The sequence below is a fragment of the Ailuropoda melanoleuca genome, chromosome 10 (assembly GCF_002007445.2).
Source record: "Ailuropoda melanoleuca isolate Jingjing chromosome 10, ASM200744v2, whole genome shotgun sequence".
Classification (NCBI taxonomy): Eukaryota; Metazoa; Chordata; class Mammalia; order Carnivora; family Ursidae; genus Ailuropoda; species Ailuropoda melanoleuca.
This window is the reverse complement of record NC_048227.1, coordinates 92,639,737-92,656,201: the sequence shown is the minus strand read 5'-3', so window position 1 is coordinate 92,656,201 and position 16,465 is coordinate 92,639,737. Positions and strand designations below refer to the sequence as shown.

Below are 16,465 nucleotides of genomic sequence, written 5' to 3'. Positions count from 1 at the left end.
TACACAACATCCGGTGTTCATCACAAGTGCTCTCCTCCATCCCCATCACCCATTTAACCCATCCCCCACCCCTCCCCTGGTCACCACCAGTTTGTTCCCTAGAGTTAAGAGTCTGTTCTTGGTTTTCCCTTCCCCCCATGTTCATTTGTTTTGCTTCTTAAATTCCACACACAGCACCCTTCTGCATGTTCCCTAACCAAAGGTAAAGCTTCACAGCCCAGAACAAGACTACTCAGGTGTGTACCCACCTGGATGGGGATGAAATTCCACAGTCAGCACCATGTGCCCTGGTGTCTCCTCTGAACTTATCGGGTGCCTGGCACATGGCAGACACTCAACAGATGTTGAATGAATGAAGATGCTGAAGTGGGAAAATCCCTCCCAGTGGCTACACACCCACATGTAAGAGTACCCACGTGCACCAAGAGCACGAACGAAAAATTACAGGAGAAGAACAAAGGCGAGCGAAGGAGTAGAGAGGATGTTCTTCTTCCCCACACCCATTCCCTCTGCTTAAATCAACTGCAACCACGCCATCTCATGTTTGTGCTTCTCCTTAGAAATTCTCTGTAGGACCAGGGGAGTCCCGAGGCCACTGGGGACCTAGCCCCTTCTCAAGATGAAATGGTACCTGCCTTTCTAGTAACTCAAAATGTCAAACACAGGACTCTGATAGACATTTTATCCTATGCTATCTTAATAAATTTAGGCTCCAGGGAACTAAATTCAATTTTTGTTCATTATATTCCAGTGTAGAAAACTGTCTCCCCTTTCCCTATCCTGCCATCTTCCTGTCCGCCATCTTTCAGGCACAGTCACACAGAAGGAAAAATGCCACAAGTAAGCCAGTGCCTGGCCATCACAGACACCGTCATATCGCCAGGTTGGCAATGGCTCATAGCTCTTCTTAGGAAAGAAGAATATTTAAAAATGTAATAAAGATTCAAATACACACTGGAGTGTGGTAGAAACCAATATGAGCTGTGAAGCCAGAATTCCTGGGTTTACACCCCAGTTGCGGGACTGTGTGACCATGGACAAGTACCTAACTTCACTTGGCCTAATGTGTAAAATGGGGTGACGAGGACAGTCCCTACATCTCATCTCACAGGGCTATGTGAAGGCCAAGAGACATACCTGCAGGTAAAACTGAGCGCAGTGCCTGCCACAGAGTAAGCACTCAATAAATCTTAGCAAGTATTACTAAGTACCAAAATTCGAGAATTAATTGTCTAAACAAAGCCATAGGACACGTCTATCCACCAAGCATTTTATTTTTAGGAACAGTACCACAGAGGTGTTTGAGATTTTCAAGGCATTTAATTAAGTCTGACACAGTTATCCCCCCAGTGAGCTTTTTAAACACAAAGCTTTGTTTAAATATTATTTGGAATCCTACTTCTTAGCACCAGAAACTGCACGTGTGTGTTTATAACACCTGGAGATACCAGCACAGGAAGTGATCTCTCCCCTTTGTCAGCAACAATCATTCGGGATTCGGTGCCCTCATCCACACAGTGAATTCTACCACGACCACAGGGTCTGATCTTAGGGCCTACTTTCTCAAACACCTGAGAACAGTCCTGTCTGCCCACGGGGGTCAGTGAGCACCGGGGACTGCAGCCAAATGACTGCATCTTACAATGTGACTGCTGTCACCGTTAGTCACCGCGTTTCCTCAGATGAGGAATGAGCTTAATGTGAAAACACATCTTATTTTACAAGAAAATATGTGGGTCGTGCATCATGGAAAAGGTTGGGGGTAGGGGGAAAGGGGCACTGAAGGTCTTTTCTAATTGATCAAAGGCCCTCAGAAATTTCAAGAAAACTGAGCAGATCGACTGGGACCCGAAGTTCAAAAAGTTAGCTGAAGAATATACGCACATGAAGGCTACTCATTCTTTTGACTTCTCCCCCCACACACCCATCACCCCTTTCACCAGTGAGCTGAGGCTCACTAACATGCAAGCAGGAGGCCTTTACCTAACTCTCTCACCCCACCCCACTGCAAACCGGCTGCCAAGTTTCAGCAGTTCTCTCAAATCCACCCCTTCCATTACCTTAGCGGTCTTCCTATCATCCCGGCATGGAAACCTGCATGACTGTACGGCCCTCTGCTCTGAGGTACAAGGCTCCACTGCCTCTCCTTGACAGAGCTGGCGATAAGAGACGGGGCCTCTAGCACCTTCCAGGAGAGGCAAGGACTGTGGCCCGTTCTAGAGGCCCAGCTGCGAGGGGTGGGGAGTTGGGGGAAACAGGATGGACTGCCCACCTCCATGCCACCCTGGTTCTCGTTAAATTTCCCAGGTGGACTTTCTTACAGAACAGAGAACATCATGGTTGTCTAGACTGCTCGGCAGTTTTAAATTCTCACCATAAATTAGTTGACTGACATTAGGTTTACCTCCATTTCCCACCCTCACCCTCACCACCAGAGACCTTCAACCTAGATGATCAGGCAAAACACCTGAATTCTCTGCCCTGCTAACCACCAGCCCAAATTCAGAGGCTCTCCCTCCAAAACCTAGTCTATGTCTGTGTGCTCCGGGAGGACAGTCTGGTCCAAGCTGCTCCCACCTCATTATAGTCCATTTTCCATAACACTGTGAGCGATCTTTTAAAAATATAAGCTAATTTGGGGCACCTGGGTGGCTCAGTTGTTAAGTGTCTGCCTTCAGCTCAGGGCGTGATCCGGACATTGTGGGATCGAGCCCCACATCAGGCTCCTCCACTGGGAGCCTGCTTCTTCCTCTCCCACTCCCCCTGCTTGTGTTCCCTCTCTCGCTGGCTGTCTCTCTCTCTGTCAAATAAATAAATAAAATCTTTAAAAATATATATATATAAGCTAATTTAAGTACTCCAATGCCTTCCAGTCATGCTTAAAATAGAACCCTGACTATAGCCAATGTCACCTGGTCTGAATTTCTCTTTGACCCACTCTCAAATCTCTGATGCTATCCAAACAATAATCATTTTGGCCTTGTTTCTGTTGCTAGAATTCACCAAGTTCATTCCTATCTTAGGGCCTTTGATGTTCTCCCTGCTTCAAAAAGTGCTTCCCTCCTCCCCAATTCTGGCTCATTCTCAGCTCCTTCCTTGACCACCCTATTTATATCTGGCCATGTATGTTAACTACCCAAAATTTAAATAAAAAGATAAAATAAAATATAGCCAGGAAACCAGACTGCTTGTTCGGCCTTCAAGGAGTTGATGGTTCTGTAGGGAAGAAACTGTACAAACATACCATGTATTTATATAATTATATTAGATAATGGGTTTATATCTTGCTATGTTTCACAATGAATTTGTGATGCAATTCAAAATAATAAGTGATAAAAATCTTAAAAATGGGGGGCCTGGTTGGCTCAGTTGGTGGAGCATGTGACAACTGATCTCAGGGTTGTTGAGTTCGAGCCCCACACTGGGTGTAGAGATTAGTTAAAAATAAAATCTCAAAAAAAGGTAGTAAGTGACGAATACTTTTTTTTAAAGATTTTATTTATTTATTTGACAGAGAAAGAGCACAAGCGGAAGTGGCAGGCAGAGGGAGAGGAAGAAACAGACTCCCCGCTGAGCAAGGAGCCCAATGCAGGGCTTGATCCCATGACCCTGAGATCATGACCTGAGCTGAAGGCAGACGCTTAATCAACTGAGCCACTCAGGTGTCCCAGTGATGAACACTGCCTTTTCAAAGAGGCACAAGTAAAGAAAGAATCATGATTTATCCATCTCCCATGGTTTAGCTAAAAAGAACTCAGTTCCAACACGGTCATCTCCCCAAAGGATACACGGTTCTGTATGCTGTAGGACAGATTCTCTCTCAGAGAATCGCAATCAAAAAGGGGAGCCACAGACACTGATCAGGCAGGATAAGAAATCCCAAACACCCAGAATGAAGATCAAGAGCCACCTGCAAATTTCACAGTCCATCAGAGCCCATTACACAGATGGTGAAGAGGAAAAGACGAGAACTTACTTGGACAAGAGTACATCACTGGAAGTCTTATCTTCATTCATTCTGAGAAATGACAAAGCTCAGGCCCAAACTTCAATACCAGTCAAGTTTATTATACAAAGTCCAGGCATTTTAAGTCAGACATTTAGAAACTTGCCACCACCCCACCAAGTCCAGACAAAGCATCCAAGTAAATGAACTTCCTTCTTATTCCATCTTATGCTTCATTCCTTCCCAGTATCTAACACCTTTTTGTGCTTATATAATACAATTAACTTCCTGGGCACAGTTTCTGCCTTTCCTAAACATCCCCTCCACAAAAAATTATCTGCAGGGGTTAATATCCAAAATATATAAAGAACTTATACAACACCAAAAAACCCACAAATAATCGAATTAAAAATAGGCAGAGGAACTGAATGGGTATTTTTCCAAAGGACACATACAAATGGCCAACAAATACACGAGAAGCTGAACACCAATAATCATCGGGAGAATGCAAATCGAAACCACAATGAGCTATCACCTTCTACCTGCCAGGATGGCCAGAACCAAAAAGACATGAAATGACCAGTGTTGGCGAGGATGTGGAGGAAAAGGAACCCTCATGCACTGTTGGTGGGAATGCAAATTGATACAGACACTGTGGGAAACAGTTTTGAGGTTCCTCAAAAAATTAAAAATAGAAATATCATATGACTCAGTAATTCCACTAGTGGGTATTTACCCAAATAAAACAAAAACACTAATTAGAAAAGATACATGCACCCCTATGTTCATTGCAGCATTATTTACAATAGCCAAGACATAGAAGCAACCTAGGTGTCCATCAACAGATGAATGGATAAAGAAGATGTGATTTTATATATATATATACACACACACACACACACACACACAGAGACAATGGAATATTACTCAGCCATAAAAAAAGAAATCTTGCTATATGCAACAACACAGATGGACCTAGAGGGTATTATGCTAAATGAAATAAGTCAGACACAAAGACTATATGATTTCACTTATACGTAAAATTTTAAAAGTGAAACAAATGAATAAACAAAAAGCAGAAACTGATGACTGCCAGAGGGGAGGGAAGTAGGGGGATGGACATTATGGGGGAAGGGGAGAGGGAGATATCAGCGTCCAGTTATGGAATGAATTAAGTCACAGGGATAAAAAGTACAACACAGGCAATAGTCAATGGCACAGTAATAGCGTTGCACGGTGACAGATGGCAGCGACACTTGTGAGCACAGCAAAATGCACAGAGGCATCCAATCACCACGCTGTACACCTGAAACTAATATACTAATATAACAGTATGCGTTCAACTACACTTCAATTAAAAAAAAAATTTCTATCTTGCTAGCCCAATCTCTCCTTCCACTGAAGCTCCCTTTAACTGAATCACATCAGCGAGGGTTAGCAAGACATAAGAGGTAAAGAAAGTAAGGAAACAGCATTTGAATTCCTAACAAAAACTGCAGTTATGGAGTGGGGGGGAGGTCAGGGGGAGGTCAGGGGGAGGAGAACTATGGTGTTACCTCACTTGTTATAAAATCCTATAGCAGAAGAAGCAACAGCATCTTTGCAGGGAGCACAGTGCACCACAACAGGTCTCAGTAAAAAATAAAAAGATGGTAAGAATGCAATCCAACAAAAAATAAAATAGCACATAAGTCTGTAAATATCAAACGAATGATACAAACAGTGGGTGTTAAAGCAACAGAAATACTGACTGCCTCGTCAAGCTACCTACTATAAAACAGTTCAAGCTCTAAGTCATTTGACAGTGAAGCAGACAGCCAGGGACTTACCTGGTCAAAATGGGACCTAGTAAAATACTTGGAGAAAAGGATTTTGCGAATCATAGAATGTTCTCTATTTTGTAAATATTGACATCCTTCACTTCGTATTTCATTTTCACTCTTTTGCAATAGTTCCTGCTGTCAGAACTCTTGGGCACAGTGCTCATGCTATCCTTGTGTTCCCTCCAGCCCCTATGTCAGCAAGCCCGTCTATCCCGGGCAGAGCCACTGGCTGGAACTAACTCTCTCACCCTGACCTTGCATCAACAGAAATCTTCCTTTTGGTCTTGAGTCATTTCCTGCCCCAACTATAACATTTCTGCTTTTACAGTCTTCTTAAATATTGAATCATAAACTCTAAATGTGGTCAGGACAGCCAACTTTTGCATTTCAAGTCCCACACTACACTGAAGTGTCTGGACCCTTTTTTTTTTTTTTTTGCCCATTGTTGAGCTTGAGTCCAAGTTAGTGATTCCCCTGCCGTTCTTCTAAGGGACTACACTCTGGCCCATGTACTCACTACGTTGACTTTCTGGGGCTGCTTGGTGAATATACGCCCAAAGGAAGGGGTGGCAGCTGGGGGCCATCTCTGAAAACTTTGGGGGCTCTCTCCTTTCATGACCATGAATCATCATCCTTCTCAGTCTCAACTTTAAAACTTTCCTTTTCCTCTGCGAATCAGAAGCTTAATAGGATGTCTGCTGGGCTGTGTAACAGCCTCCAAAGGGAAGTGATGAAGGTTTTGGCTTGAATCATTGAACTTGAGTTGGAAAAGTAATCTACGGTAACATACCACAGGGAGCAGTCCCTTCCTAACATAACAGGATGGGCTACAGATGATCTAAAAAAATTTACTCTTCTAACTATCCATTTTTATTTTACTTTACAAAGACATTTCTGTGAAAGCATTTATTCTGAATGAACAGTGAAGATTAAAACTAATTTATTCAAGGATCAGAACCTGTTAGAATGAATGTCCTATAAGATTTTAATTAAAATGTCCAGTGAAGAATCCACAGGGAATACAATCTAAATTATTTCCACATTCTCCATATTCTCTTTTATGTTCATTCTAAACCCTCAGCAATCTAGTAAGGAGTGATTTCTGACTCCCCAAATCCTGCATCACAGCTAGGATGCCTCCGCCAGTGCCTCCCTGACCGGGGGGGGGGGGGGGGGGGAAGTAGTACCAGGAGGCCTCTCAAAGAGAGGTCAACATTTTCATCCAGAAACCTCTACCCCTCCTTCCCTAACATAGTCCTTATGGAATACAAATTTTCCTAGCCTGTAGGGGCTGCATCCCAATAAACTCATAGTAAATTGAAAATACCCTAAGTTGAAAATGCACTGGATACGCCTAACCTACTGCACATCAGAGCTCAGCCCAGCCTGCCTTAATACTCACACTAGCCAACAGTTGGGCAAAATCATTTAACGTAACACCGACCTTATGATAACGTGCCGAACAGCTCATATAACTTACCGAATACTGTTCTGAAAGTGGAAAATGGAATGAATGCAGGGAGACAGAATAGTTTTAAGGACACTGGCTGTTTACACTCCTGATCAGGTGGCTGAAGGGGAGCTGCGGCTGCACAGCAGCTGTTCTGTACTACAAAACTGCTAGTCCAGAAAAAGATCAAAATTCAAAGTAAGAGTTTTGACTGAATGCAGATCACTTCTGCACCATCATAAGGTCAAACACATCATTAAGTTGAACTATCATAAGCTGGGGATCATCTGTACCATAATTCATTTCCCTCTCACTGTACTGGAAGGACTAAGGGCAGAGAACTCAGAGGGTGAGCTCCTCAAGGGTGAAGCAGGAGCCTGCAATTTGCGGATGTCTCCAACATCCCTTTGGGACCATGTAATCCTATCCCCTACAATCCTTTTTTTTTGGCCAGAGTCTCGGACACCCCCCACCCCAGCTTATCCGCCCTGTCCTAGAAGTCAGTTCAAGAAATCTAGCATCGATGGTGTCTGGTCCATACTGAGCTAAGATTTTTTTCTTCACTCACTCCCTCAACTCTGTCCTGGGCCACTAGTGGTTGGGATGGGAGGAGGAGGGCATGGCAAAGAAGTGTGGTCCTCTTTGGAGAACTAACTCAATTCTACCCCTTCAAAACAAAGATGTAAAGCTTTCTTAAGTCTTTATTTCCATCACCCGCACTCACCCTTCTCCTCACTTTCATCAAAATATAGATACGGTTAACCCCTGAACAACAGGTTTAAACTGTGAGGGCCCACTTATATGCAGATTTTTTTCTTTGGTAAGTACAGGATAGTTCTATAAATGCATTTTCTCTTCCTTATAATTTTCTAATAACATTTTCTTTTCTCTAGCTTACTTTATTGTAAGAATACAGTATATGAGCGGCACCTGGGCTCAGTCCGTTAAGTGTCTGCCTTCAGCTCAGGTCATGATCCCAGTATCCTGGGATCAAGCTTCCATCAGGCTCTCTGCTCAGCAGGGAGTCTGCTTCTCCCTCTCCCTCCTTGCCCAACCCCTGCTCCTGCTCTCTTTCTCTCTTGCTTGCTCGCTCGCTCTCTCAAATAAATAAAATCTTTAGAAAAAAATACAGTATATATTACTTATACAAAATGTGTTAATCAACTATGTTATTGGTAAGGCTTACGGTCAACAGTAGGATATCTGTATTGTTGTATGTGGATTTTGACTCGGGGGAGGGGGGGTCGGTGTCCCTGACCCCTGCACTGTTCAACAGTCAAGTGTCTATAAAACAGTAATAATAATGGGGAGCAGGAGAAGAGGGAAAAGCCACAGGCATTGAGCTGAGGCCTAATATTTGTGTGGGAAAATGGGACACCAAGCAACCTTCTTCCTCTTCCCAAGTTTACTTCATTCCTCATCTTTTGTCTCACATGTTACTCCCTAAGCAACTGGGAGAGGAACAGAGGAGTCTGTCTTCCACATCCCGAGTGGAACCCACCCACATCCAGGAAATGTTCATTCCATGGATGTCTGTGCTGCCACGGTCAGGTTCTTACTGGGGATCATTGCTTATCTGTCTTCTCGATTTTCCTTCTCCTGCTGGTCAAGTAGACTAAAACTGGACAAAGTTCCACTCTCCTCATACTTTCCTCCTTTTCCCAACAGCTGCTTCCCTGCAGAAAGGAGGTAACAAAGCACCTGCCTGTATCAGATTCCCAGGGCTACTATATCAAAGTACCAAAACTAGGTAGCTTAAGAAAGGAATATATTGTCTCACGGCTCTAGAGCCTAGTAGACCAGGAATTAAGGTTTCAGCAAGACCGTGTTCCCTCTGAAACCTGTAGGGAAATCATTCCCTCCCAGCTTGAGCCTGCCAGTAATCTTTGGCATTCCTCGTAGATGTGTACAGATGAATCACTCCAAACCTCCATCTACGTATGCTCCATGTGTCTTCACATCACCTTCCTTCTGTGTCTGTGTCCAAATTTCCCTACGCTGAATTAGGGCCCGCTCTAATAACCTCATCTTAACTTGATTAAAGTTACAAAGATTCTATTTCCAAATACACTCTGAGATACAAGGGCTTAAGACTTTAACATACCTTCTTTTGGTGAACACGATTTAACCCGTAAGACCACCTCACAGGGTCATCTGGACAATGAAATGAGATGATGCAAAGACTTAAATGTTGGTGGGAATATAAATTGGTGCGGCCTCTATGGAAAGCAGTATGGAGGTTCTCTAAACTAAAAATAGAAAGAAATACCATATAATCCAGTAATTCCACTAGTGAGTATTTGACCCAAGGAAACAAAAACACTAATTTGAAAAGATACAAGGACACCTCTATTTATTGCAGCACTATTTACAACGGCCAAGATATGGAAGTAACCCGTGTCCACTGATAGATGAATGGATGTGAAATATACATATACATTACAATATCACTCAGCCATAAAAAAGAATGAAATCTTTCCATTTGAAACAACATGGATGGACCTAGAGGGCATTATGCTAAGTGAAATAAGTCAGAGAAAGACAAATACCATACGATTTCATTTATATGTGGAATCTAAACAAAACAAAACAAAAGCAAAAACAGACCCATTAATAGAGAGAAAAACTGATGGGGGGAGGGAAGTGGAGGGATGGGCAACATGGGTGAAGGTGAGTGGGAGGTACGGGCTTCTATGTGTAGAATGAGTTCGTCATAGGAATGAAAGGTACAGCTTAGGGAATAGAGAAATGGTGTTGTAACGGTGTTCTATGGTGACAAGATGACGAACTACCCTTGTGGGGAGCATAGGAAAACACCGAATTGTCTAATCTCTATGCTGTACACCTGAAACTACCATAACATTCTGTCAACTATACTTCAATTGAAAAAAAATAAGATAATGCATGAAGAGAGCTCAGTACAGTGTTTGACACATAATACATGATCAATAAATATCAGCTAACATTAATATTGTTATTATTATTACTAAGTCATGCAGTCTTTCTGTCCCGTTGCATCTTCGCTAAAAAGGTTTAATAAACAAGTCTTTATAGTAGTCAAGTTACAAAGAACAGTATTCTAACTATTGCAAAAAAATATAACCTCCAAACTCCTTGGGAAAGGAAATAATTCCCATGGTTGACTGGACAGTAAGTTGAAGGATGTTCTCTGTTCTATCCACTGAGCTCTGAAGCATCAGGAAGCACGGAATGTAAAACAGTGTAGTAATCAGTAAAGAAAGTCCTCCAAAGAACCTGCTTTTTTTTTTTTTAAGATTTTATTTATTTATTTGAGAGAGAGAGAATGACAGAGAGAGAGAGAGAGAGAGAGAGAGAGAGCATGAGGGGGGGAGGGTCAGAGACAGAAGCAGACTCTTCGCTGAGCAGGGAGCCCGATGCGGGACTTGATCCTGGGGCTCCAGGATCATGACCTGAGCGGAAGGCAGTCGCTTAAAAGACTGAGCCACCCAGGTGCCCAACAACTGAATTCCTAAGTTCTTTTGGTTGGAAGAAAAAAATTTGGATTCTACCCTGACATTCTCCCTACACTGCCACAAAGAATATATGCCCGTATTTTTAATAATAGAAATCCATACAGGACAACAGACACTCAGCATTAGAAAACCAGAAGCCAATGAACCAATTAACTGACTGCTAATGGTCTAAGGATCAGAGACTTAAATTTAAAGGAAAAAACAACAACAACAGGTGATCGCTTTTAGTTTTAAAAGCTATTTCAGAGTCTAAAATGTAGTCATCGTACAACAGTAACCACTAGTCACAACGAAGGCGCTGCGGCGACATCAGCCTGCCTTCCTCTGCACTAATAAAGCTTGTTTTGATTCGGACCTTCTTGGAACAAAAGGTAGTGTGTCACTACCCCATCCCCATGCATTTTGCTAAGTCATTTTTCTACCAAAACAACGCTCAGAGCCTCATCAATCCTCGCTGCCAACTATATTGCATAATTCAGTACTTATCTTGACCTAACTAGCAAATTCAGGCCTCCAACCAATCTTGCTTTGGCTTGTTCGCTCAGTCTTTGGCTCATTCTCTGGAACCATCTGTAACCCAGTGCCTCTGAGCAACACTTGCCCTGGATTTTCCCCTTCATATGCAAGGACTTGAAAGAGAACATCCTCATACTTGCCTGCAAGTAAGTCCACAGGTATACACACAACAGGTTTAGGTGTCTTTCCAAAAATCTTGATTTTTTTTTTTTAAAGTCAAATCTACTATTACAAAAACAAACTGTTCTGCAGCTTGAAAAACTTTTTGGCAGACAACTGGAGAGTTTGCCTTTCCCGGTGCTGGGAAAGAGGGCCTTCCTGTTTTCCACAATAGAAGGACAAACTGGAAGTCATGAGAAATAAAGTGGTGTTGTTCCAGAATGTGTAGCAACCTAGTGACAATGAGATACCAGACTTTCGTGTCTCTCTCTGCCTCCTTGGAAGAGGTGAGCCTGCAAAGCCCTGATTATATGCCATCCTGACCTACATAAACTCTGACACCCAAGACCCCAGAAGAAACCAGGCAGCCTGGGTGGAAAATTGGAAAACACAGACCACAGATCCCCTTATGGCTCTACCCCCAAACTCTGCTCAAAGAATAGTGGAGCCCGCATCCACCTGGCTCTGGTCTACTTCTGGCGGCCATCTGCAAACATTCACAAAAACACAACTTCAGTGTTTCATATCTAACAGATAAACTTAGAAGTCTAAAATTTGCAGAAGCCAAAATCAACTAGCAATTGTTGCATTATGGGTATTGAAATTATGGACAATGAAATGTCAGTGTATTTAAAAAGGAAACTAGGAACCCCAGCTTACTCCCATGGCTGAAGAACAGACACTGCCAACAAGACTAGGTTTCTGGTGCCTGTAAGAGCTTTAAAACAGTCAATGTATGTAAAGACACACGGGGAAGTGTAAGGAATTATACCAATGTAAATATCATTATCTAATCTCTACAGCAGCACCTCTTAGAATAAGTGATGTGATCTGCTAAAAATCTCTTCATGTTTAAGAAGTGAATTAGTTCTATTTGTCTCTGCTCCCAGTTTTTATGGAAGTTCATCCACCATGGAAGGGATCTGCCTTCTAAAAACACAAAGTCTGGAATGTGCAGCTCTTCAGTGATGTAAGGGAGGGAGTCCTTTGATATAGAATGTGGGGGTTACTATCTGACATTCTGTTCTGTTGAAACAGCACAGAGTTCTTTGCTAATGCTAAAGTTACATCACACGGATTTTATTGTATCTTTCATGTACCACTTACGAATCATTTGATACCTATTTGCTTTAAAGCTCACCATATAGTCTCAGTTTCATAATAGCCTAATCAAGGCAAATCACCACATGCATCAGTGTTATGAGGGGCTTTCATTAAGTTACCACCTGGACCCCACATGTTACATAAGTTGGAACATCATGCCGCAGAAGGCACTAAGGACCTTCCCCCAGTAGACTACGTCCTAATGCGACGCTTTTGTAGAAAGTTTTCAATTAAACTGTAATTCATGAAAAAATATGCCTTAAAAATGAAATGTTTTATCTTTCCAGTAGAAAATGCTCATGGTCTTTATAGACTTTCCTGAAGATTTCCAATTCCTTCCAGCTTTCTTTAGATGCATAATGAAGTTCCCCCAAAATAAAAATGTAGTATGTAAGTGGCAAACTTATTCATTACAAGCTTAACAATTCTTCCTCAAACCACAGCGAATTCCATTTTCTACCATATTCACACTGAAATGTGTCCGGTGGGGACATTCCCATGTGATACTTGCAGAAATTCTTGACTGGAGACCGAAGACCCCTAATGGAGATGCAAAGATCCAGAATAAATGACTGGCAACCCTGACAGAAACAGCGGTCAAGTCAATAAAACCCTGGGAAAACAGTTCACGAAAAAGCTCTGGACAATGAAAATATATCTAGTACATTCACGTGAGTCCAACACTCAAAACATAAAATTGTTAGTTAAGTGGATGCTTTCTAAATTTTACAAGTTTCTAACAAACCAACTATTAGAAAAGGTCCTCATATTATTGCAATTTGAACCCCGTTTAAATAAAAAATATGTTTTTTTTTTGTTTTGTTTTTAAAGATTTTATTTATTCATTTGACAGAGAGAGACAGCCAGCGAGAGAGGGAACACAAGCAGGGGGAGTGGGAGAGGAAGAAGCAGGCTCCTAGCGGAGGAGCCTGATGTGGGGCTCGATCCCAGAACGCTGGGATCACGCCCTGAGCCGAAGGCAGATGCTTAACGACTGCACCACCCAGGTGCCCCCAAAAATATGTTTTCATTACAAATACCTTCTTGCCTCCAGAAAACCCTGCCTACACAAGTTTTAAACATTCTCTCTTGAGTATAGAGAAAATATTTTTAACAAATATTTCCTAACATGTAACCTGAATTTATGCATTTATTTATTTTTTTAATTAAAAGATTTTATTTATTATTTATTTAATTAAAAGATTTTATTGCATGAGCAAGGGGCAGGGCAGAGGGAGAGGGAGAAGCAGTCTGCCCGCTGAGCAGGGAGCCTGATGTGGGGCTCAATCACAGGATCCTGGGATCTTGACCTGAGCCCAAGGCAGACACTTAACTGACTGAGCCACCCAGGTGCCTCGTTAAGCGTTTATTTTTAAGCCATGTTATTTTAAAAACAGCATTTGATGTAAATTGTTAATATCAATTCTAAACTGAGCATGTAAAATCAGATCATCCCTCTATCAAAAGATGAAAAGTGATAGGAAATTAATTCACATTCTAACTAAAGGAGATCCAACTATTACTAGTTAATAAAAACGAACATTTTTGATCTGCTTACCATATGCCATGCAGTTTTAGTGATTTAGTTCATCTCATCACACTTGATGATGCCAGTGGCTATCATGCTCATTTTACAGATGAGGAAACCGAGGCGCAGAATGGTTAAGGATTGGCCAGGTCACACACCCACTAAATATCTGAAGCCAGTATTTGAACCCAAACAGTCTGAACTACTCTACAAAACAATCTTTCAATTTTCTAAGATGTTTAATTAATTTTTTGTTTCCAAATGTTCTAATTGTTACTCTTCTATTTAAAACTTGAAAAATGTATTACTGCTTTTTTTTTTTTTTTTTTTTACTAAGACCTTGTTTTTTTAGACTAGTTTCAGATTCATAACAAAACTGAGGGAAAGGTGCAGGGATTTCCCCCGTATCTCCCACGCCCACATACGCAGAGCCTCCCCATTATCGACATCTCCACTGTGGTACTGTGATTTATACTAAGATATTATGTACTTGGTCTTCCTCCCAATCCTGGCAGAGGGCTCCTAAAACTCAGAATTTCTGGAGTGGTAGGACTATCTTGCCAGGTCACTCGGAGTCCCTTCTGAGCACACCTGAGCTTATGCTAATGAAGTGCCTTAGGATGGGGCCCCTAGAAATCCTCCAGATCAGGCTGGTTGCTAGAAAGACCAGAAGATGAGAGCGTAGGAACTTTCAGTCTCAACCCACCCACCCCCACCCCCAGACAGCAGAAAGGTGCTCGAGATTGAGTTCTATCCACAGCCAGTGGCCAATGATTTGATCAATCATGCCTGTGTAATAAAGCCTCCATAAAAAACCAAAGGGCAGATTCAGAGTGCTTCCGGATTAGTGAACACAAGGTGTTATGGGAAGTGACACCCAGGAGAGCATGGAAGCTCTCACATACCTTGACCTACGCATCTCTTCTGTCTGGCTGGTCCCGAGTTATAGCCCTTTATAATAAACTGGTGATCTAGTAAGTAAACTGGTTAATCTAGTAAGTTGGTTTCCTGAATTCTGTGAGCAGCTTTAGCAAATGAATCTAACCTGAGGAGGGAGCCATTGGTAGCAGTTCATCAGACGTTCAGGTAACAACCTGGACTTGTGACTGGCATCTGGAGTAAAGATACTCTTTAGAACTGAGCCTTTAACCCGAGGTAGACAGTGCCAGACTCGAGTCATGGGGCTCATGTTGTCAGTGTCCTCTGAGAAGTGGACAACTGCTCAGTGGTGTTGAAAAAACCCCATCGGGGTGCCTGGGTGGCTCAAACAGTTCAGTGTCCAACTCTTTTTTTTTTTTTTTTAAGATTTTATTTATTTATTCGACAGAGGTAGAGACAGCCAGTGAAAGACGGAACACAAGCAGGGAGAGTGGGAGAGGAAGAAGCAGGCTCATAGCAGAGGAGCCTGATGTGGGGCTCGATCCCATAACGCCAGGATCACGCCCTGAGCCGAAGGCAGACGCTTAACCGCTGTGCCACCCAGGCGCCCCCAGTGTCCAACTCTTGATCTCAGCTTAGGTCCTGATATCGGGGTCTCAAGTTCAAGCCCTGCGTTGTTGTTAAACAACAACAACCCCCCATCAGACCCACTAGAGTAGTATGGTTCTCACCCCTGATGAACATACACTGACTCTTCCCTATCACTCAAAATCCAAAGCTTACATTATGGTTCACTCTTGGTGTTGTATGTTCTCTGTAGGGGTTTGCACAAATTTATAATGACATGTATCCACCATTATAAAAACCCTCTGTGCTCCATCCGTTCATTCCTCCTTCCCCCGAACACCCCCCAACCACTGACCTTTCCACTGTCTCCAAGGTTTTGCCTTTTCCAAAATGTCACAGAGTCAGAAACCTTTCTGAGTGGCTTCTTTCATTTAGTAATATGCATTTAAGGTTCCTCCATGTCTTTTGATAGCTTGGTAGCTCATTTCTTTTTAGCGCTGAAAAATATTCCATTGTCTGGATGGACCTCAGCTTATTAATCCGATCACCTACTGAAGGACATCTTGGTTGCTTCCAAGTTTTGGAAATTATGAATAAAGCTGCTATAAACGAACCCGTGTGTTTGTGTGAACAGAAGTTTTGAACTTCTCTAGGTAAATACCAAGGAGCATAATTGCTAGATCGGATGGTAAGAGTATGTTCAGTTTTTTAAGAAACACCCAACTGTCCTCCCAAGTGTCTGCACCACTTTTCATTCCCATCAGCAATAAATGAGAGTTCCTGTTACTCGATGTCCTCTTAAGCATTTGGTGTTGCCAGTGTTCCACATTTTGGCCATTGTTATAGGTGCATTGGGGTATCTCATTGTTTTTGTTAAAAAAAATTTTTTTAACCCTGGTTATTTCCAAATAAAGACAAGTGTAAAACTGCAGAAGTTTATTTTGTAAGTGAGGTCTTTAAAATCCTCGGAAAATTAGTGTAAGCAAAGATACTTATTCT

The 16,465-nt window shown here is 42.3% G+C and overlaps 1 protein-coding gene across 3 annotated transcripts in view; it reads right to left on the bottom strand.

Moving 5' to 3' along the window:
* SASH1 (SAM and SH3 domain containing 1) overlaps positions 1-16,465 on the bottom strand; it is a 242,493-nt gene that overhangs the window by 162,262 nt on the left and 63,766 nt on the right. The window contains exon 1 of one of the 3 annotated variants that reach the window (XM_034669263.1): positions 5,776-6,898. The exons of the other annotated variants lie outside the window; for them this stretch is intronic. Within the exon in view, the coding sequence (XP_034525154.1) occupies positions 5,776-5,829 (54 nt within the window). The 5' untranslated portion in view covers positions 5,830-6,898. Of the gene's footprint in view, positions 1-5,775; positions 6,899-16,465 lie in introns of those variants that run through there. 3 annotated transcript variants of the gene reach the window in all.